This window comes from Gordionus sp. m RMFG-2023, chromosome 1, assembly GCF_954871325.1.
Source record: "Gordionus sp. m RMFG-2023 chromosome 1, tfGorSpeb1-WG-v2, whole genome shotgun sequence".
Lineage (NCBI taxonomy): Eukaryota > Metazoa > Nematomorpha > Gordioida > Chordodea > Parachordodidae > Gordionus > Gordionus sp. m RMFG-2023.
The window spans coordinates 9,725,500-9,751,039 of NC_088775.1; the positions used below are offsets into that span (position 1 = coordinate 9,725,500).

A 25,540-nucleotide genomic window follows, 5' to 3' on the forward strand; every position below is an offset into this window, starting at 1 on the left:
TAGTCGTTTTTAACTTTTCCTTTCTATTTACTTTTCATTCATTAGTCCAATGTTCTTATGTACCTACAATCGCATACTATAATACTAAGAATGTAAGAATTAAATAATTTATCCTTATTCTTACAAATAAATAAAAAATAATTTAACTCAAATCCAAAATTTATTCATAATAAATAAATATTTTTGACAAATCATTTATAATCATTATACCCGTATAAAAAAAATGTAATTAAAAACATTAAAACATTTTTTTTACAAAAAAATAAATTATCTTTGATTTTTCAATTTGTTTATTAAAAAGGGTCCAATTTTTTTTAGTGGATAAAAAATTTGTTATCTTTCGAATAACATTATTTTCACCAGAAATGACACTTCTTGTTAAATGTGGAGCGGACGTCTTTGGCATCGCATGAATATGAGGAAATAAATTCATTCGAGTTGCTGAGACTTCCGATAACTCTATTATATTAAAAATATAAATTTTTTTAAAAATATTAATATCATTTTTTTAAAAAAAATCAATAATACCTAAAATTGGCATGAGTATGGGAATGAATTAAAATTCTTCTCTCTACTAATTCACGATTTGATACCGTACAATCACTCTAAAAATATGCATATTATAGTATATGATAAAAATTAAGACATGGCGGAGTAAAAACCAGAGTCTGGAAACATAAACTAAAAAAAGTTCTGTTTCCGGTTCAATTTTTTTTTATAAAGATGGATTTATTTCTTAAGATTTAAATTGTTCCAAGGGTTTTGGTACCGGAAGTTAGAACGCTCGAAACTGGGTTATAATATAAACCGGGACTGATTTTAAAATTTTCAGAAACCAGTTTTAATGAAATTGTATCCTATTTATATATATCTATTTTTGAAATGTATGAATCCCTTTGGAAGATATTATCGTTTAAATTAATTATTTTGATTATACTTTACACAATATAAATTAATTGAACTGTTTTTTAACAGTTTAGGAACCGAATCTCGGATATTTTATTTCTGGTTCTTAGATATTTTCCCGGTTCCAGTTTTGTGATCAAAAGTAAAGAAATGTCTATATTATTCTTTATATCATTTAAATTTTTTTAAAGATGTATAGTAAAAAAAAATATTTCAATATTATTTAAGCATACATTATTATTTTTTATTTAATCGTGAAAATATCGTTTTTAAACATTATATATATTAAATTTAAAAAAAAACAGAAAAAAACAAAGGTTGTTTTTCTAATCTGTATTTTTTCCAGAAAAAGGGGGTATCATTCTTATATGCATCTCCTCTTATCAAGATATAAGTACACCTAGGATTCATACCAGGAAAAAAATCATATTTCTTAAATAAAGGGGTAAATTTCTGATTCATCGGTCACAAATAAAAGGTTAAATTTCTCACTTCATTTGATAGAGTATTTACTAGTGCTAAGCTAAATTGCTTTGACTCCTCGAAAGCATAACTGGTAAATTCAATATTAGGGCCCTTCATAGAACCTATTTTTTCCAGCTCTAGTCAGATCCAAAAATATTTAAAAATTTGACATGCGGTCTATAAAATTCACTAATATTTTTAGAGCATTCGAATCCTATATAAATTATTTTACGCTAAAGAATGACCAAAAGCTGTTGTCCTAATTTTTGGATCATAAAAATTTTAAAATAAAAATCTAGCATTAAGTTAGATGATCGATTTGAATTTGATAGGATTTGATAAGTTCATGCAGGGAATTACAGGGTTTTGAATCGAACCGCCAAACCGGAATTAACCATTACGATTTTCTGAACCGAAACCAAACCGTTATAAGGAAAATATAAAAAGAGCGAACCGGTATGTTATAAATGTTTAACCTATTCAAAACGGTTGTAAAAATAATTAAATTTAGATTATTTACTTAAATTTGAAATTTTAATTTTCCTTGGGTGCAATTTTTAAATTCGTGATTTCTTTTTAGATTAAAATTTTTTATATTATCTACATATCAAAATACCAAATTTATTGTTTTACTTTAAATAATCAATTTAATAGAGGTTAGGCAAATTACCAGTTAATTAGGTAAGATATAATATTAAAATCAGACAAAACTATTCTTGACTAAATTAATAAGTTTATAATTCTAAAAAAGTATCTTAGTTTATATAGAATATGACAGAATTGGTAATTTAAGTTAAACTATAGTATTTATATTTAGTTTAACATCAAAATATATATCTTCTTATTATTTTTAACTCAATGTAAGTATAATATAATACATGTAAATAAATAAATAAAAGTATAAAAATAATTTAATGCAATGTTAGTTAACTTATTTAATCCAAGTTTTTTTAAAAAAATAACCATATTATAATATTATGTAAAATTGATTCTATTATTATTTATTCTATCATATATATAATAAAAAAATTCTGTTCTATTCATCATCATATAGTTTATCAGTATATTTATTAAATAGTTCGGGAAAATTCAAATCCTGTGCGATCCTATTTTAAATTAGATAATATAAAAAATCAATCTATTTGTAAATTAGAAGATTGTTGTAAAGCTTTAAGGGGACCATGCAAATCTCTAGCGACATATAGAAAGGTTCTACTATAGGGAATTCAAGAAAGAAAATGTGACTATTAAAAAACTAAAATAATGAAAAATGCAAATCAGTATAATACAATCCAAAATGCTTTTAAGCCCAGAACTACTACAATAAAAACTTTAATCCGCTCCTGCACCGAAGACCAATAAAATCAATTGACGACACAGCATTTCGAAATGTTATAGACAATAAATATAGGATTGGGTGGAAATTTAACTATCAGGAAAATATACGCAATAATATTTAAAAAATGGCGTTTGATTTTTTGCAAAATATAAAAAATGAAATATAACAAAAACTTACTTCGTTAAAATTAGATATAGCAACTAGATATGATAGGTCCATATTGGGGACCAACATTAAATTTATAAATAACGAAAAAATAAAATCAAGAACTATATGCATAAAAGAGATAAAAGAACGACACACATCAGAATATCTTTAAAAAAATATTTTAGAGTTCTAAAAGAAATAAGAATTAAGAAAATTTACAAGATAATCACCGATAATGCAGCAAATATGATTAAAACAATTAAGCTCTTAATACATTACGATGAAGATGATGATGATAGCCTTAACCATTATTTAAATAATGATGATATAGATAATGATAATATAATAACAATGTTTTAATTAATGATGAAAATAAAGAACCTTTAAATATTGAAAATATTTTATACCTAATACCAGATCCAGGGCATTAGATTTGCCTCGCATACATTTCTATTAACAAAAATGCATTTAAAAATTCAAATGAAATTGTCATTAAAAGCAAGAAACATATGGGAAAAAATAAGAATCAGACAATAGCTATTCTGTCCAAATTAAATTTGAAAAAACCACTAATAGGTTGTTGCACAAGATGGAACTCAATCTATTTAATGTTGGAGAGATTACTAGAATTAAAAAACTTTTGCCAAGAAATATCGTTCCAAAGCAATGATCGAGAAAAATATTTATCAGAGAATGAATGGAAAATAAATAGCGATTATATTAAAAGCTTTATATCCAGCTTATATTTTGACAAAATGAACAATTGACAATGGGCGATTTTTATGTCGCGTGGATCAAATGTAACAAGAAAACGAGAAAATAGATACTCCATTTGGCAGACTTTTAGTTTCTACGATAAAAGTACGGGAAATAAATTTGAAAAATGACGATTTTTGCTAAGCTATATATCTCGACCTAAGATATAATGTATTTTTAACATTTGAAGAAAAAGAGATTTACAAAAAACATCTTTCTAAAGCTTGGAACTTAATACAAAATTTAAATAATCAGAATATTGAAATTCTAGATAGTATACCCTACGTGTTCACATTCTAAAGATAATTTTGATGATGGTTTGATTTATTAAAGCCACACTAAAGCCTTAATAAGTATAATTCTCAGGGCATAGAAAATTATAATTAATGTATAGAAATAGAATATATATTTCGGTCATTTGATAAATGATACTAATCTTTTGAATTATTGGGAAAATGTAAAAAATAATATGCCAAAACTTTATAAATTAGCTATAACTGCTAGCAGTCGAAGGTATCCATCGAAAGAGCATTTTCTAGCGTTAAGTTTAAACAATCCGGAAATATTAGAAAATATTTTAGTTGTTCTAAATCTCTTTTTAAACATAATAGTATACATTTCTTTATATTTATGCGTTATTTTATTCTACATTGTATTTGCGCATGTTTGTTTTTATCTAAATCTAATTTATATTTACTAAGTTTTATAAAAATATCTATTAGATTGTCTTGGTTAAATTAAATAAGAAATTATAAAAATATAAATTAAAAAGATTCTTCTCTTAGATTAATATATATGGCTTAAGATTAATTTTTTTAAAAAAATCAAATTTATAAAAACCGGAACATACCCGAAAGAACCGTTATAAATTATAAATCGAACCAAACCGATATGAATTTTTTCAAAAAAACCGATATTGAACAAAACCTTTATAAAATCTTAAACTAAAAACTGAAACGAACTGAACCACTATACCTAACGGTTCGAAACCCTGGGGAAATATATATAATATATAAACAGTCAAAATTTATTAGAAAAAATAAATAAATAATAAACCTGAGCATGAGCTAAAAAGAATAATTGATCGGCCGTTATATTCGAATGAGATAAAGGTCTTTTTAGATTCACATATTCAATTTTTGAATTAAGGGCCTTGCAATATATTATTAATTTTATGTAGATACTATAATTTAATTATTATTCAACTTTATAAGCCATGATTAATCCTATATTATCCGCTACGTCTTCCGTCAAAGTTTTATCTGGATTAAACTATTGGAGGAAGATGGAGGGGGGGAGGGGGTTAAAATTTTTTTAAAGGTTTTTCAAATGGAAATTATCTAAATAATATTGTATTTTTGGACAAACCTTAAGACCATCGTATGAATAGGTTGAATATTGTTCTTGAAGGCATCTGTTTCTTTTAACAAAAAATTTGGCAGCATTTGCGCTTAAAATATTTCTCGATTCTACATCTAGGTAGATGGCTTAATTCGAAATATTTAAAAAAACTAATATTATTATAAAAATATTATTAGGCTACATCATAACAAGCATAATTGCCTAATTATATTGGTATACAAAGGGTTTTTTTTAAAAAATTTATGAATAAAAATCGGGTAATTTTAAATGTGTAATAGAAAAGAAAGCTTAATATATATATGTCGTATTCACTGAGATGGATCCTTAAACCTGAAAAATATTATTAATCGGAAATGCATGCATTCCACCATGTATAGAGTCCACAACTGTGAATTTTAAATAACTTTGTCAAGAACTGTTGAAAAACTTTTAATTTATATCCGTTTTTTTTAAATATAAATTATAAAAAAAAATACACAAAGATTAATGGGGAAATATTGTCCAAAATTTATAATAAGTATTCTACACATGTTGGAACATATTTCCGGCCAAACCAAATTTTTCAAATTCAAAAATGGCCCTCAGTAAAATTATATAAAATTTAAAGATTCCGTATCCCCAAATAACATTTTTTTTAATAAATAGATTCGTAGGAAATATTTTTTAAAAAAAAATACTTAGGGAATCAAAAGCGTGAAGGATTTCGTGGGCAATTATAGAACCTATGCCGCCATAATTGATTGATCTTCAACATATATGTTTTTAAAAAAAAAATATCTATATGCGTTGTTATTTAAAAATAAAGTATGAATATATAAAATGTCTGTTCAAGTTGTTATTTCGTATCAAGTCAATTCCACGCGAAACATTTTTAGGAGAAAAAGCGTTATCCTTACTCTGTTTTCACAGTTAGAGCGAATTCGCGATATACAAAATATGCTGTATTTTTATTCTTCTCCGCGATCTAACTGGGAATGCAGCTATATATAAATGCAATACTGGTAGATGCATTATATAACGAATATAATGCCACGAAAATATTATCGCAAAAGCAAAATTTATTATACTAAAAAAATATATATCAGGACATAGATAGATATTCATCTACCCATTCCTAAAATCATATTAATAAAAGCAAATCATAAGATTGGATTCATAGTGATCCGGCACGTTTTAACAGTTGAACAATTTTTAAACATTTTTCTTCTTTAATTTAATTTTTTTTAGATTTATTATGAAAATATTTATAACGAAAAATTGCAGATTTTAAAAATCGATCCGCTGTTAAATCGTGCGATTGATCCCACTATGAACCCAGCCTAAGTTATCAATCAGGTTTTTTTAAATCAAGTGTGTATGTCGTAATGGGATATGGAAATCCATGGGATATCTTTTAATTTAGAATAATTTACTGAGGGGCTAATTTTTCAAATTTTAAAAATTCTATTTGAACGGAAATATATTCCAGCATGCTTAGTCTGCCCAAAACTGCGAATTTCATATGATTTTACAAACTTATCTATTTATATGCAAAATCAATATTTTAGAAGTAGTCCTAAAGCTCAACTACAGAATTGTTTAAAAATCTACAGACTGGGCCCTCTATACCTGCTGGAATATACGTTTCGGCTAAAATGAGATTTATAAAATTTAAAAATCGCCCTCAGTAAATGATTTAAAAGTCATCTTTTAATAAGACATATATTTTTTTTGGTGAAATAATCTGACATTAAACAAAATCCTTCCCCCCCCCATCACATAAAATCGCCTGATTTTACTGTATTGGCGGGTTAGGGTTTGGTTCATGTGTTAGAAAATGGTATGTATATATTTAATAAAAGATCAACACGGTTCGTTCTAATGTTACTAGGGCTCGATTTAAGCAGATTTTTTATTTTTAAATGCGGCTAACTCAATGTTTTATCCAGGAAACTATTACGCATACCTGAAGATTTTGGTTTTAGATGGCACAAAGGTTGAACATTTATTAGCCAAACATTGTGGCTTATACCATATTTTCTGACTAAAATATTATAACTGTTTTTATGAATCGAAAATCAGATCAAATCGGGCCGTTTAACAACATTTTCGACCAGATCTGACCCATAAAACAGTTTGCCACTCTTTCCTCCTTTTTGTTATAACCAAATATTAACCAATCAAATGAAGTTCCGAAACATTATACGAATAAAAATAAATATTTTCACGGTAATTATTCATTCATGGTAATATATTTAGGGGTAGTGGCAACTATGCATTTACAAAATTATCTCTTGCGAAGAAAAGCCCTAAGGAAATAGTTTCGCAAAATTTATATGCACAAATATATCTAACATAAATTTTATAACTAATTTCAACAATACTATATCTTGGTATACCCTAAATATGAGAAAATGGTAATATTTTTTTGAATATATTTTGTTTAAAATAATGCCAAATGTTAACAACACTCTTTAAAATAAAATTAAATATTTTAATGATTCCTTTTAAAAAATAAATAATTAGAGATCAATATTTTATATTTGTACATGACTTACAGTGGAAAACTAGGGCTGTACAATGGAGGTTTAATTAATCCAGCTGGAATGCCTAAAACGTTTGATAATTAGATGATTAGGTCATAAAGATTTGTTTATGTTAATACTTACATATCTTATTGGTTTGGTAAACATATTGTCCATTAGCTTCAAAAGCAGTTATATCCCAATCTCTTAAGATGCAAAGAATATATATATTTTTTTAAAGGGAACTTAAATTATGTCCTAAGTTTTAAATATATTACATAATATATAGAACAGTGGGGTATTTAGCGGGAGTGGGTAAATGGGGTAGGTTCTTTCGAAATTATTCCTTAAAACCTTATTTTAACTTTTAAATGGGATTTTATAATTAAAATATTAAAGTATTACATAATTTTATGACCCCCCCCCCCACCTCCCCTCAAATTTACATACGATACTGATATCATATGATTTGAAAAAGCGCCATTATCTCATCATAGTTAACTAATGAGTCCTTTCCATAAAGACTAAAAAATATTATAAAAATAATTTTTAGTGATTTTTAGAAAAAGGATCTGAAATCAAATTAAAGTTAATTAAATTATGGTTATTTAATCTATAATATTTTATAATTTTTATATTATATAACAACTTCTTCAGAGTCGGAATATATTTATAACTTATATTTCTTTTAGGGATATAAATTTCGAGATCAGCATAAAACTTTTTTTATAATCAATACATTAAAATTTTAAATAAATATAGAAATATTTATTTAGTTATTTCTGTATTAGAGAATCAAATTTCTATGTTAAATTTAAATGGAGAAATTAACCAATTCAGTCTAGTTTCTGATATAGCTTCTGAAATAAGTTTTTTGTATAAATGGGCATGTGCTTATGAGTATTGTGGCCAAAATATTCTATAATTTACTATATTAGGAAAAAATTTAAAATAAATTTATGCATCGATACCATTTTTTAGCCTATAACAATCTCAATTTGCTCAGGCTGATACACTAGATATCAACTACCAATACCAATATACATATATAAATAATTACAATATTGGCATGAGTTAACTACCGAACACTTTAGGGAGATGTGCAAGAACTTAAATATATTAATGATATTAGTTATATTTAATATTGATTCCAATATATTAATGATATGAGTTATGTATAATATTGATTTACATATGGAATGATAGTAAAAACTATTCTAATAATAAAGTAAACATTGTGCTGATTAATTTTTTTCCCATAAATTTTTAAATATTGGTTAAAAGCATGTTAAATAATAAGCTCATTATTGACGTCAATCAAAAAGGGAAAATATAATATAGGTTACATTTCTTAAGAATAATGGATCAGTAATATTTAAAAAAAAAGTGAAGATAAGTATTCGTCTGAAAAAATAAAGAAAGGAATAGAATAGCAAGACAACTTTTCATTATTAATTTAATAAAATTTTTTAAAAAATGGTCTAAGAAAACTAACTTATTTTTATTATAAAATTATTATTTTTCAAGAAAATATAATTTTTTTTAGCCCAAAAAACTAATCTTTAGAAATTATGAATGGGGCAAAAATAAAAAATATTAAAAAGCAAATCGTTGTGTTAATATATAATTTTGACAAAAGGAAATAATTTAAAACCCTTTTTAACTATTAATACCAATTATTAATAAAAATAAAAAGAGTTTTATCATAAATATTTATAAACAAACTTTGAGGGCGCATTATCCAGGACAAGATTGTGGAATCTGGCTAATTTTTTATCCTCGGCCAATAAAGCATTTTGGTAAAACATGTCGCTGACTATGAAATCAAACTAATATCATGTTTAAATATTTACAATAAACGATTATGGAATATATTCGAATATGTTTTTCAGGCTTAAATTACAATGTATGTGAGAATTAAAACCATGTAAATGAAATGTTTATGGCTTGTTCCTTACATCCCTCTTATTTAATTTTGGGGACCTGGGGCTGTTTCACTTCCCATAAATATGTCATGAAAATCTACTTCTTCCCTAAAATTCCTCAAAGATAGGGTTAGGAACTATATCTATTCTGGGCCGTAATCAAAACCTTTTGCTCAGGACTAGGGTGCATTTTAAAAATTAGATCCGTGAATAATAAGCACAGAATATGAATTAATGTATTCGCTCAACTTAAGGAATGCTCAACTGTAGGAAATTTTTTAATTGTGCTGAAATATATTTAAAACTAAACAAGTATCTGTAGGATTAAAGGTCAGAGAGATATGAGTTAGGGTTATTTGAAGGTTTGAGAGATATTGGGTTAGGATTTATTGATCTTTTATTATAAAATTTAATCTTTCCAAGTAATTATAAACACACGATAGAACTTTAAATGGATCAGATATTGTAAAAACAATTTCCTTGAGTTGAATCATAATCGATTTAATTAAATTTATGAACATCAACTCCGGTTTTATATGTCTTAATCGGAATCGGACCGGTTGATTTGGTTATTTAATATCTAATTTTAACCTTTACTTAAATTTTCAGGAGCCCAAAGACTTATTTTCAAGGATTAAGAAAATAAAATAATATATAAATGAATAACAACCTCCTCGTATTGCCTCTCCAATTTATCGTTATCCTGGTTTTCGCTTGACGCTCCTACCTCAATTTTCATCGAATTAAGCTATCATTTAGAAATGAAACATGAAGGAAAATTAGAAATAACGATTATAATTGCATTTAAATTAAGGGTATTTACTTTGATAACCAGAATTCGTTTATCAACAGCAGTCAACGAATATAAGGTTCTTATACTGTAAGAAAGCATATCTTTTATTCTATCGAACATATATTCTACCTATAAAATTCAAGTTTTATCTCTAAAAAAGACTTATCATAATGTTTTTCAAACTTCTTCATACTCCTTTTCAGAACGGACATTCTTTTCATATATATTTGACAAGGTTCCTGGCATATAACTTTCGACGGCCCTTGCACAATAATTAACTTCTAGGTCATCCCATTTATACCTAGTGGTGTACTTAATACTGTGTCTCTTAACATCCTTCATGTCTTCTGGCATGAAATGGACTAAGTTGTCTACAACAGCGAATAACATGTAATCGTTAAGCATTCTTTTAAAGGAATTTTTTTTTAAATATATTTCGTGCTATATCAATATTAAATTAACATTTTATTTTTATATTGATATACAACTTTAAATCAATATAATAATTAAATTGAAACACAGTTAAATATATCTCTATAATTCTAAATATTTAGTTAAATATTCCTTTTATTTCTTTATTTATTTTAAAGATCAAAAAATTAAAATGAAATAAAATTATATATATATATACTAAAAAAGAAAGAAAGAAGAATGAATAAATACTTTTTGAAGGAAGGCTTTGAAAGAGCTTTTTTCAAAAAATAATAAAGAGAATCCAAATATTGCATTGATTCTATTATAATCAAGCTTTTTTTGAACTCAATTCCATATTGACTGAAGACATCTCTGAAATACTTGTTCCAATCAAGCTATAAAAAAAAATCGTATATTTAGGAAAAATATATGAAATATACATATAATTCAATTCAGACTACAAAACAGCCTAGCCGAGTTTTTAACCGAAAAATATTGGGGCAGGACTTAAAAGTAAGTCGATATTTATTCCTGCTCACTAACCAATAATATGATTTAAATTGTATATAAAAAAAGGAAAATAGAAAAAATCAGTAATTCACTCTTTTTTTTAAATTCAAAAATTATAGATAATTATATCCCTTATATATTTTTTTAATGATAGTTTTTTGCATAATAAATATTCATATTTAACCTATATCTAATAAGTCCTAACTGATATTTGTCAGTACCCTAAGGTTTAGACTTATTGATTTGAATGCAATCAAATCATTGATTGCAACAAATAAATGTAAATATAAGAGATAGACCTGCAGAGATACTATCTGCATGACCCGATTTGGATTTAAAAACCGGGTTTATAATTTTAAATTCGATTTGGCCCGAATTTTTTTAAAATAAAAGCTTATTTTTAAAAATATATTATATTTATTTTAATTCTTATAAATAATAATGACGATTTAAAATATTTGGTTTTTAAATATTCGGCCCGGCCCGGATAAAAATTAAAATATAGCCCGCGTGAACCCAAACTGGGTCGAGTTTAGGGCCGGGCCTGCAGGTCTCTGCCTTATGACTTTATATAAAGTTTTTTTAAAAATAAAAATCATAATATTTTATTAAAAATGCATCTATGTTTACGAAATTATATAACTTGTCCAGTGTATCTATTAGGTAATATGTATAATCGTACTCATTATCAGGGTTATTTGCTACACTTCCATAAATCTGTTTATGCGTAAAAAGAAAATTAAATGTTTTCATATAACAAATGATTTAAATAATAAAAAATTTGCAATGTGGCACAAATTATTATATTATAATTCTGTTATTTTTTATTGAAAAAAATTATATAATAGATTTAATAAAAATAATAAATTCTATTTTCAAAAAATCCTGGTCATTTTTTGAGTCCGCTATTGTCCAAGTCCAGGGCCATGCTAGTAAATTTTTAAAATGGGATTCGTTAATAAGCAGCCTAAGATATGAATTAGTTATATTTATGCAATTGCTAGATGCTATTCTAAACAAAAATCTTCAAAGATTTTGATCTCTGAGGATTTTTTTTTATCTTTTTGATGCTCAAGCAAGTTGATCATATACATATATATTAAGGGTGGTTTAAAAGTTCACGGACAAAATTATCTAATATTCAGTTATTAATGCTCTTTACAAGCCGAAATACGTACAATTTTGGGAATCAGTTATTTTATTTAAATTTTTTTTAACAATTTCATAAAAATCTAAATTTGCTGAACCCTATAAGCTAAAAATCACAGAGTAGGTTTTTTAAATATGCTGGAATACATATTTGGTAAAATAAGATTAAATTTTTAAAAAAGCGCCCTCAAAAAATTATTAATAAGAGTGAAAAAAAAATATTGACTGAAAAAATATATTGGTCCATATACTTATTAAATAATTTTTCATTTTAATTTGATAAATTGGTGACAATAAACATTTTATTAATTCAACAAGTATAAATAGTTGCAATATAACTATAAAAGGGAAAAATCAACTTAATTCACACAAAAATTTTTAATTGAGAAAGGAAAATATATAATTCATATAAGAAGAATAACAATTATTTTATTTTATATTTAGAACCAGCATGTTTTTTTTCGTGTAACTAATAACTTGTGTCCAACTTTCCACGTAGGTACGTTAGTCCAAAAAAAATCAAACTAATTTTTTTTTAAAGTAATAGTTTTTAAAAATAAATTTCAAATAGCTTATACTTTGAGTGCATTTAAAATATGAAAACTATTCAGGTTTGAGCAAAAAGTGTCTCAATCGACTCGGGTCTCTTCTACATATTTAAATAATTGAGTGAACCCTCGTAAAACCACATCAGCCCTTTCACGAATGTTTTATCAAGCATTTATAGGTATAATATACCAAACAGTATTCACATATTATAGATGGTCATTCATCCATTTAAATACAGTTAAAACCCTATATATACCTAGTCGACTGTATACGCCATTTTGTGGCTGAAACGTTGAGCCAAATGAACGCTTTATCATATTCTATTTTTTTTTCACAGTAAACTTTTTATAGCATTTTGGAACAATTTAATTTTTTAAAAATTAATGTTTTTCCACGTGAAAATCATAAACATGGGTCAACAGCTGATTACTAACATGTACACTTTTAATAAATGAATAGTCATTCTAAATTAATATATATCATTATATACCCTCATGCACACTATTGTCATATCATCTTCTATTTAGGACAATCTTATATTTTGGATAACTTACCAATTATTTTACTTTGATTTATAATATGTCAATATATAATCACCAAAGTAGGCCTATTAAAATTAGGTTATTTAACTTTTTTATTAAATTTTACCTTAGCCAACGCCTTTTCCACGTCCAAAATACCCTCTACATCGTTTATATCATAACCGAACAATTCGTGCATAAGTGTGTAGACGTATTCTCGGTGTAACTTATAAATGGCTGGGTCAGAGTAATATTTAGGTAATTTTAAACGGATCTGCGGCGCTCGCAAAAGGATAACTTGAGTTCTTTCCTCATGATTATACCTTATGTCGAGGCTGAAAAAGATGTCGAATCTGTGTAACTCGGTTAACAAACTTTGAAAACTCCAATCCGAACTTTTAACTTTTAAATCCATCTTTCGTTGCAAGGCGGAGAAATCCTTACGGATATAATCATCCTTTAAATCTAGCCACACCTTGGGACGAAATATTTGAGACGCAAAAAATGCTTGGGTCGTATTGTCACCCGTTTTCATATCTCGCCTTTGCATGCAGGAGTCTAAAAACATTTTGGCTTTTTTTTCGAATTCATATTCGTATTTGTAGTCGCCATCTTTATATTAAATGTAAACAAAATTATTTTTTTTATAAATATGAGTGTATATATATATCATGTGGGGGTCTAGCAAATTCGTTACTAAAGCCCGACCATCTAAAGGCTCTAAATCTTTATTTTATTCTCTAATGAAATTGTGATAAATTGAAATGTTCAGAAATTTGATAAATTTAATATTATTCATCTATTTTGTAAATATTTCCCACCTGATGATGTTACGGCCCGCCGCCATGTCTTGTGTGAACTCGAACATGTTAGTATTAATTTCAGAAAATTGCACGATAATTCATAGATTTTTGCATATTAATTAAAGTCAACCCAAAATAGTGTAAAATTGTTTCTTAAATTAATTGGTTTCAGCAGAGAGGTACTCTATACATGCTGAAACACGATTCCAACAAAATCAGATCTCTTAAAATTTAAAAAAAAAATGGGTGCTATGAATTATTTTAACTTAAGGTTTTTTTTTTGAATTAAAATTTTACGACACCTATTAAGAAACTGGCTGGCACTAGGATTTTTTTCCGAGATACAAATGTAACTAATATCAATATATTATTAGAGATAAAAAAAAATCAGTTTATTTCAGAAGAAGATAAATTTCATTCTGTTTTTTTTGCGAATAAAAATTTTGTAGATATGTTTAATTTTTAAATTTTATTGCATGCGAAGATTGTAGACTATGCCTCTTCAAAAATGAATGATCGAATACAAACAGTGGAGTAGCTAAGAATTTTCCTTAGGGTCCATACATATAAAAGCTTGGGTGGCTTAGTCCTACAGACCCCCTCTAACGGGCCTTCGGCCGTGTTTATCTTAAAAATCATATTTGTTTTTCTTATAACATAAAAGTCCTAGAATTATTGATCATTTTAATTAATGATAATATATAATAAATATATTTTTTAAATGCATCAATAATATGCTATTATAATTTAGTAGATTATTCTCAATGACTTTATAATAATACTATCCAGAATAATTTCAATAGCGATATAATATCCTTCCAAAAACATCAAAACCAGAAAAATATAAATATTCATGGTATTTATTTGATATAAAGTCACTTTTGAGTTTTTTGAACGTATAATTTCAATTTTTGCTCTGGGGGGAGGGGGGGTCCAAACCCAAAACCCCTCCCCTTCATAGTTACGCCACTGAATACAAACATCTGATGAAACTCACCCCCCCCCCCCTGCCTTTTCCCCTGAAAAAATATAAAAAGAAATAGGGGTCATTTAGAAACAATGTGAAAAGAGTAATTGAAAAGTTTACTTGCGACCATTGCAGAATGAAAGCTAGTTTTATTAAAGCTCTCGATATTTTAAAAACAATATTATGCAAGCCTAAAGATTTCTCTCATAGATGCAGAAATTTTAGACATCTATTAACGAAATCGCGAGGCTTGCGTAATGTTATTTATAATTGGCTTAATTGAGCTGTCCAACAACTAACATAAACATTATAATATGCAAACTTCCGGACTTTTTCTAAGAAATGACCGGTCCGTTATTCCGTCCAGCTCCGGTCTAAAATAGATAAGGCCGGACCGTTGACCTTCACTATTTGAAGTAAATGACAACTGGTTCGGACCTATTTTTAAAAAATCTCAGTCAGTTTGAAATATTTAATTTTTGTTAATAATTTTAAATATTATAATAACAAGGTCAGATCCAATCAATTTTATAAATAATTAATCTCTAAATTCTGCTTAAATATTGGCCTCCTTTTTTTTATTTGACCTAGCAGGAATATCTTTTATTATTTAAATAGCAGAGATAGATAGAATAAATCAAACAATTTTATTTTTATTTAAAAAAGATTACCAAAACTATAAACTGGTTTATTATCCACTAGCCCTTTATTTTTTAAAAAAATGGATTAGTTATATTTAAAATAAGAGAAAGGATAAAAACAAATCCCTAAATGAAAAATGGATACAAGATTATTTTTAGAATATATTTTAAACAAATCCCTTCCAAAATGACAGGTAGCTGACTTTCCAAATTTAAAAATGGCTCTCAAAAAATGATATAAGATTGAAAAATTCTGAATCCCCATGGAATACATTTCCCAATACAACGCATAAACTAGAGGTCTGCATTGGTTGGGTTTTTATCCACCCTCCTACGCCCTCCCATACTTCAGACGGGAGTGGTCGGATTTTCTAAAATATTTTCAACATTGGGTGGCTAGCAGGCGGGTTAAAAAATATTTTTAATAACGGGCGGGTGTGGACGAGTAAATTTTTAATAATTTTCAGGCGAAATGAGCTGTATTTTGAAAACATTTTGTAGATACCTCTAAATATTTCCATTAAAAAATTTTTTGTTTTTAAATTAAGGCGTTTATTTGAATATTTTAGTTTTTGACTAAAAATTTGGAAGACTAAAATATCTTAATGAATTAGCAATAAGAGATGTGAATATAATTTCTTTTAACCGGCTCGTTCATTAATTTATTCGCCCACCGGCCCATTTATTTAAAAATTGTCTAACCCGTCCGCGTCTGTATAATCAACTTAAAGACTGGTTTGGATCTTCATTTATTTGGTTAATAGATTTTGCAGGGTTGGCAAGTCGATCAATTGACCGGTCAAATTCAGACAATTGACCGATCAATTGATCGGAGGAGTATTCGGGCAAATGGGGTCAAATATACTTTATAAAATCTGAAAAAGAAAAAAATTAAAAAATATTTGGAAAAGGTAAAGATGATATAAATACATGCATGATGCTATTTATTTATTGTGTTCCCCAATATCAAGGGGAGCAGCTTACTGGTAGAGAATTTAATGAAGTATGTGATATAATACAAGAATTTTGCATTTTACAAGGTGGTAATGATCAAAATATTTCAAGTGATATCATAAATATCACAAAATTAATGTTATTAAGATTATCAGAGTTGTATAAAAAGTAGCTTTATATATCTATATACTATTTAAGATGTATCAATATCTGTTTACTTTTAATATTTTGATATACTTTTATTTAACGCTTTTTTATATAAAAAATAAAAATTTAAGTGCAATTTTATCTTATATGTATGATCATATGTTATTAAGATTATCAGAGTTGTTTAAAAAGTAGCTTTATATATCTATATACTATTTCAGATGTATTAATATCTGTTAGAGATCTGCAAAGTAGTCCCGGGGGCCTAATATTTTTTAAGAAAATTCGGGCCGGATCGGGTCTTAGAAATTTTTTAAAATATATCTAAATTTATCAATTTTATGTTGAATTTTTTATGTAAAATAAAAAACCTCTGCTAAAAAATAGTTACCCTAGCTTTTAGCTACCTTAAAATGAACCCAAATTTTAGCTGAAACTAGTGTCTTAGTACTTAGTGGATTTTCCTCAGTATGCGTCGGTAAATTTAACCGACTTTTAGCCATTTCTCAATTGTACAAAGGAATAATATAACACTATTCAATCAATTATTTTTATTTATTAATTAATTGTCCTAAGTTAAATATTATCCTTTAAATGATATACATACAACATAAATAATATAATATTATAATTAGATACTATAGTGAGATATATTAAGAATATCGTTTTAAAATTCTATTTATATGTTAAATATTTATTATTCTTTTTACGGATTATACTTATTTGAAATTATTATATAATATAATAAAGACAAATAACCTTGTTTTAATCAATATTAACTCTTTATTTATATAATTTCCAATTAATTTGAGCTATATAAAACTGAGACTCCGTATCTTTTTTTATATAGGAGGGAGAGGGGGTGGTGCTTAAAAAGCAAAGTTTTTCTTCAGTTATGAGATGCTTATAAATAATATTTTTTTTGTTAAAAGTTCTAATAAATATCATTGATATTATAGTGGGAGGGGGGCGTTCAATTTTTTTTAGATGGTGCTAATTTTTTAAAGTTTACCCCTTTTTTTTAATACCAATGGTTCCTTATATATTTTGTTAAAATATTTAGAAGAAAATAATTTTGAAAAGGGATTCATGTCCAATATTTTCGATCATTTATATAATAAGCATTAAGGGGAAGAGATGATGTTGTTAAAAGGCTCGAATTGAGCTGTTGTTTAAAAAAAAATATAGCCCAATTTAAAGCGGACAAATTATGCCTCAGTGCTTATCGGATTTTCTCTGCACCAGCCTGCGAGCACAACAGGGTATAATAAAAAAGACATTTTAGTGATTTTAAGTTGTGGAATAATTTATTTTTTTTAAAAAAGCAACATTTTCTAATCTTTTCAATAATTAATTTTCGTTAAATCAATATGAATTAATTCAAATGTTAATATTATTATCAATAATAATAAATTTTTCATAAAAAATATTTATTTTCAGTTACCTAACAAATCGAGTATAGTTTTAATATTTTCGGTACTAATTTCATCAGTCTTTGAGATAGTTTGTATAGAATCAGATAGTTCGGGGGATTTTTGTTCGATCCAAGAACCACACGCGTAAGTATAAAAATTATTGCATTTTGGTGTATTATGATCAATCCAAAGTGGAAAGGATTTTAGCTCTCGATTCGTTCTGAGAGAGATATTGTGAGATATAGGTACTTTGTTCAATAAAAAGTATAAACATATATAATATAAATAGTGTTTTTTTAATTACTTTTTTTATTATTCAGAACCTTAGCTCACTAAATATATATACCAGAAAAAAAAGGAAAAGTCTATTCGTATAACATTATGCTATTTTTAGATTAATAGATAATAATCTTAGAGCCCAATACAAATCAAAAGTTTCCAAATTAAAATTAGCTCACTTTTTCCACGTTGTAAAAATAAATGTAATAGGAATTATATCTGTTTAAAAAAGAGATTCTAATAATTAAAATTGCTGATAGCATAATGAGTAAAAAAAAATATTTATATAAAATTTATACCTGAGACATTGATCGCATTAAACGCATGTATAATAATAGTAAGGCAATAGAAATAGGATTTGAAAAATATCATAATAAATTATATTTTAAATAAAAAATTAAATAAAAAATTAATTAAATAAATTTTTTAAAGCGAAAATGAAATTTTTAAAAACAAATATTTAAAATAAAATAAAAATAAAGAGAGATAATATATATATTTTATATTATAATTTTCCGATGCCCTCGCTAAGTCATTCGTGACATCGTTGAGTATTTATTTATCAATTTCCAAGAAAATAATAAAAAAATAAAAATAAAATTTTCTTCAAATCTTTCTATTCTAAATTCAATTCTAATAGGTCGTATGAAATTTTAATTATAGTGTGCAGATTTGAAGTAAATATCAGGGATCCAAACCGAACCTAAACTTGACCGCAAAAAGGTATTAACCGCTATTTTTTATCGAATCTGAATCATACCTGAACTGTTAAATTATTTTCTATTCGAACTTAAACGGAACCGCTATTTAGCCTTTGAACCGGTTCGAATCTCATGATTTTGTACTTATAAAATTATGAGAAAGTTATTATTAGTATATTGATAACATTCTAATTTAATTTTTATAACCGTTAATATATCACTATTTTAAAATATTTAAATTTTTAAGCTTAAATTGTGTTTTGGGTCGACTTAATTTTGATGCTTAATTGCTTTTTAGTCTAGGATACAAAGCTTTTGAACTGGAACACCCTATTTTTGATTCATTTTATGTATTTGATGGCATGGTTATTTTTCATATTTTATTTTCTCATATTTTTTTGTTTTTGTTTTTTTCTTTAAATTTAAATTGTTTTCTATTGTTTTTACACTTAGAAATAAATCGAATCTAATATATAAATTATTTACATATAGCATTATAAATACACTCAAAATGTAATATTACTGATTAATAACTATAAAGGAGAATCGGGAGCAAATCTTGAGCATCACATAAAAAAAACCACCCTCTAGAACTCAATAAATTTCTCAAAAATCGCAACAAATGAGATGTATAAATAGAATTTAGGTTTATATACAAAAGTGTTCAAACCCGTTTTTATAGGTTCTAAAACCTATTTTTTTCAAACTGAGCCTGATATTTATTCGATTCTAACCGAGCCGATATCCGTTTCGGTTCAGATCCCAGTATTATATTAAAACAAATTATATATATGGATTTTAGATATCAAAAAATAAATATTTTCTTCAAATCATTATATTCTAAATTCAACTCAACAGTGTTCAGGTAAATTCAATTCATATGGGTCATAATTTTAATTAATGGAATAGAAGTAAAATATAATATTCATGCCAAATTAGAACTAATGGGTCACACATGAAATTTTAATTATAGTGTGCAGATTTGAAGCAAATTATATCAAATTGAAGCAATTTTTATATATGTATTTTAGATATCAAAAAATAAAAATAAATATTTTTTCAAATCATTCTATTCTAAATTCAACCTAACAGTGTTCAAGTAAATTCAATTCATATGGGTCATAATTTTAATTAAAATATTGTCTAGATTAGAAGTAAAATATAATATTCTAGCCAAATTAGAACTAATAGGTCACACGTGTAATTTTATTTCCGTTTTTTTTTATATTTGGGCCATGCCGTGTTAAATCGATCACGATTCGGCCGACCCCTTTTAAAATTGTTAAAAATTTCTTGGATTATTTAGATAGTTATATAAATGAGAAAACCGTTTATAGCTCGCTAGCACACCTGACGAGATATACAGGCTTAAAGGTGCAAAAAAGAGTTACTTTGGAATCTGTAGAATTTTTAAAATGCTTATATCTCCAAAACTATTTATGGTAAAAAAATTGTAATTAAAAAAAAAATCTCTAAAGGGCTATCAAAAAAAACTAAAAATTGACACCAATGAGTCTTTAACTTCCGATTTACATTGTTTTACCTGTATTTTTAAGCAAAAAAGGGAGTTTGTTTTCGAATATTTTTTTTGCTTTTATTTCCTTTTATAAATATATATACGAGTCAAAATCTTGGCGATGCTATCGACTCCAAAAATTGGAGAAGAAATAGATGGCGCTTGATGAAATTATGAATTATGGTTAAAATTTTGCTACTAACTTATCAATAATCAGATATTTCCACTTTTTATACTAAAAAATTTTGAATTTCTATTAAATATACTAATTAAACTGAGGGGCAGTGTGGGCAAATGCCCATTAGACATTTAATAATGAAACAAATTTCTAATAATAAATATCTTTCATATATTTTTTTTATATAATATTCATTTTTATTAATATATAGAAATATAGATAAAATCATATTCCATAATTTAAAAAATATTTGAAACAAAATTTAGTTAGTCCAATTTTAATATTTATTTAAATGAATATCTTTAAATTTAAGATATGGCTCTCGTAAATTAATTAAAATTAATTATTCTTGGACTTGAATCTTTTCACCATTTTTTATTATAGAAACAAAATCCATTTTCTCAGGCATCAGTCTACTATATTCATCATTGCTATAAAAAGTAATGACAACAGCAAAGGTGGTGGCAACTATTGCCGGGTTTAGGATTCGGTGTTGAAAAAACCCCCTTTTCTAAACCTTTTGATTTTAACGCCATATGATATGAAATATTAAATTATTTTACAATTTTTCTTACTGTCCAATTTGATGGTAATAATATTAATAATCTATATTTATTTATAATCGACAGCTGTGGAAATTGATTTTTAAGGTATCTAGAATTTCATCGAATTTTTCATCATTTGATGAAGATAATGGTATAATTTTAGTCGTTAAAACTTTTTTTTACTCTAGATATTTTTTTCTTCGAATATTTCTTTTCACATAAGTTTTCTTTTAATGGGATATTCTCCTCTTGATAGGGATATATTAATGTTATCAATAGCATCTTGATTATTTATATGAGGTGGAGAATCAATATCAACATTGTCATTTGAAGTATTAGGAATGTTTGCTAATTTTTGTCGGCATGAAGAGCATATTAATATATATAAATTGAATGGTAAATTTTTTTGGGTCATCTAGGGTAGAATCTTTCTTAGAATCTTGGAATAATAAGCATGTCTTTGTAGATTAAATGGGTTGCAACATTTTAATATTTATTACGTCCATCTGTATAGAATAAAATTTTAATTGATCTGCACCTAGAATATATGTTTTTACACTCTCTGAATCTTGAATGTATTTGTAGACCGACGATAAAATAATAAGATGCAGACCGGTTGAATTATTTAAAATTAATCTGAACGGACAAGTTAATATTAGGCAGAAAGAGAGATCGTTTTAAACAGTTTATTTTGTAAAATAATATGCTAGTAAAATTTAATCTCGTCTTTACTGTATCAAATTGGTACCAATATTTATTTTTTATAATAGCTCTTTAGAGATTTTTTTTTACCTACAATATAATATATTATTTTTTTTTTTTACCATACATAGTTTTGGAGATATAAGCATTTTAAAAATTTTACAGATTCCAAAGTGGCTCTTTTTTGCACCTTTAAGACCTTATATCTCGGGAACCAGATGTGCTAGCAAGTTAAAATAGGCGAATTTCTCATTTATTTACCTATCTAAATAATTCCAGAAATTTTTAACAATTTTAAAAAGGGTCGGCCGAAAATGGGCCTTTTTTGAAGTTAAGTTTATTAATTATTATTTTTCAGTGTTGTGAATGTGGTGATTTAATGAAACATGTTGGCGATTAATAAAACCCATTCAGATAAAAAATCTTGTTTACAAAAATAATTAAAATAACACATTTACTTTTAAAAACTTGAAAGAAAATGGAAAAAAACATTATTTTTTTTAAAAAATTTATTTTAATTAAAACTTATAATAATTCTTTTTTAATTTTACGACAATTTTAAACTTCTTCAAAGAAAATATATCTAACCGGCTAAAAAAATACCAAGTATTTTAACCTAAAATTATCACTCTGGCTTTACGGGTTATTCTTAAAAAGATAGATGCTCAAATTTGGAAGAAATTAATATAAATTAAAACGCCCCAATGTTAATGTAATTTCTTCGTCAAGCGACTGAAGATTGATCCTAGTTAGCTTGTATTTAGCCATTACCCAATTATAAAAATGACACAACTCCCCCACCCCTCTTAAATAAGAACGATCCGAAATTATTCTAAATATCCCATTCAAGCTCAATATTGCCGAATTTAGGAACTAATGTTATCAAATGTATTTGTCTAAGATACATTTCTAAAATTAGAAAAAAAATCAATACGTGTTTAAAGAATAGCGTTATTATTAAACAAATCCTGCAAGAAAGTTCCTATCTAATTCTAAACTAGGATGGTATAGCTGGAAATAATCGCTCGGCTAACCAATATAATAACTCATTTTAATCTTTATTGTATTTCTAAGCCTTAGATGGTCCCAATTAAATTTTTTTTAACCCTAAGCTGAGTTGCTTGCAGGGTTTTACTATCTAACCTGAAATGCCATTGCATTTTGTTGTTTCTATATTTTTGGTAAATATTTTTAATCTGAACTATTTGGAATAACATTATTTATGTGAATCCCGAGTCCAAGCCATGAGTCTGAACCCCCGTGTCTGAACCACTGATTTGAACCCCGGGTCTGAACCACAGGTTTAAACCCCTGGTCTGAACTCAGTGTCTGAACTAAATTTTCGTGCTCAGAGCAGGCCTGAACACAAAATTGGGTCGTAAATTTTACGACCAAGATACATTTTTTATTATACTCTAGATAAGGTTTGAATAAACCTAAATTAGGATTCTATTTTGAAAATTCATGAAATAATCTAAAAAATTTATTGACTCGATATCAACATTTATCAAAATATAACTAAAATAATGATTTTTAGATATTAATATAATATATGTTTAATATAAATAATTATTATATATCATTAATAAAATAATATAATATATGATTAAATGATTTTAATAATTATTAGATTTCAGTAATAAAATATTTTCAAAATTTTGGTTTTAGACATCCTCGTTTACCTGTAAAGACATTTTTAGCTATACTAAAAAGTCTTTCAACAGGAGCGCTGGAAAGGATTGTGGTGTTATATTTAATGAATAACATTTTTATATCAGGATATTGTTTAAAAATACTAAAATCTCGCCATTCATTTTTGAAAAAAACTATTTAAAATTTGTTGATTATCAGAATTTAAATAATTAACAATCATATCTCCTGCTGTGGGATACTGAAAAAAATCGGATATTAAATTATTGGTTTTTTTTCACAGGTTAATTTGCACTCATTTGAAGACTTTGATAATTCCTCAACTAATCTTTGTATTAATTGTTTTTTTTTATTAAAATTTTCATCCATTTGCAACCATGTCCAATATAGTTTAAAAGAAGGATGAAGCATAGTTGCCAAAATATTTTCATCTTCAAAAATTTTCCCAATAAACCTAGAATTATTAAATACTGATTCATTTATTATTAATTTACCTATCTTCAATTCTTTTAAGTAAGGCATTTAAGAGTGGTAAACAAAATTTCAGGATCATTTGTTTAAAATTTTTCAATTTAATAATGAGCTGGGAAATATATTTACCGGCGATAGGCACTCCTACAATCTGCTGTTGTGCATATTAACGATGGTTCTACTAGACTTTTAATGATTTCTTTCTTTTCATTCTCCCATCTTTGGGAAATTCTAGCAACCACTGTCTGTCTGCAAATTATATTTTTTTGTGGAGCTAATGTTTTGATCATTTTTATAAATGATAGATTTGCAACAATATGACTGAATGCTATCTATAATAAAAACAGATATTAAATCATCTAAAATGGTTTGGGTTAAAGTCTGAGGTCTCTTGAAAAAAAAATCAATGGACGATGAGCCTAGTCCAATATTTTCTTTAATAAATTTTTCCTCCTTCCCCTTTTTTATTTGGATTAAGAGTGTTTGATCTTTTTTATTTGGATTAAGAGTGTTTGATGTTTTCTCTTAAAATTTTAAATTAAAATTGTAAACATTTATTTAGTATCTATGCCCTTAAATGTTTTACAATGTTGCAAGTTGAGGTAATGCTAACTGAAATTTTCATATTTTTTGGACATGGCAAACATTTTACTAACAGAGATTTGTTTTCTTTATTTTGAGATATTATTTTAAAATATGGTCTATAAATTGGCCATGGAATGTCGTCATTTTTGTCATCAATATTAATTTTAAAAATTAATATAATAGAATAAAATAAAAAACCAATTCCATTGCAATTAAAATTGGCAAATTCCTTGAGTTGTATTGTAATATCAGAATTTGTTTGTTATTTAATAACTCGGACATAATATTAAATTAATATTTATATATTCTTTTTTATATATAAGTTTTAATATTTTACATATATATATAATTTTTAATATTTTACATATATATATAATTTTTTAATATATATATTAATATTAATTTATATGGTCATATGAAATAAAATAAATTTTACACTCAAGTATTTTTATTTATAATATAAAAAAGCGTTAAATAAAAGTATATCAAAATTTATCTTAAAAAGTATCTAAAAACAGATACAGATACCTCTAAAATAATATCTAGATACAGATACAGATACCTTAATCAAAAATTTATCTAGATACAGATACCACATTTTTATATCCAGATACTGCAAAATATATACATATAGTACATTATTTTT

General features: G+C 26.0%; 1 protein-coding gene across 1 annotated transcript; it reads right to left on the minus strand.

The window, feature by feature from the left end:
- Window positions 1-356: 356 nt before the first annotated feature.
- LOC135931353 (neprilysin-11-like) lies at window positions 357-24,360 on the minus strand. Its single transcript, XM_065468407.1, has 13 exons — window positions 24,333-24,360; window positions 18,297-18,515; window positions 13,468-13,952; window positions 11,765-11,838; window positions 10,381-10,603; window positions 10,228-10,326; window positions 10,075-10,152; window positions 9,205-9,308; window positions 5,653-5,720; window positions 4,982-5,100; window positions 4,670-4,765; window positions 529-605; window positions 357-459 (listed from the first exon to the last, which is right to left on the minus strand). Exons 1-13 carry the CDS (start codon window positions 24,358-24,360, stop codon window positions 357-359), a joined length of 1,773 nt encoding a protein of 590 aa, XP_065324479.1.
- Window positions 24,361-25,540: the final 1,180 nt, after the last annotated feature.

Excerpts from the sequence above, each read along its gene's own strand:
- LOC135931353 (XM_065468407.1), bottom strand. The coding sequence starts at position 24,360 with ATGCCTTACTTAAAAGAATTGAAGATAG. Across the intron at positions 11,839-13,467 it reads TGGAAAAGGCGTTGGCTAAG|ATTTATGGAAGTGTAGCAAA; the intron begins GTAAAATTTAAT and ends ACGCATAAACAG. Across the intron at positions 4,766-4,981 it reads ATTCATACGATGGTCTTAAG|GCCCTTAATTCAAAAATTGA; the intron begins GTTTGTCCAAAA and ends ATATATTGCAAG.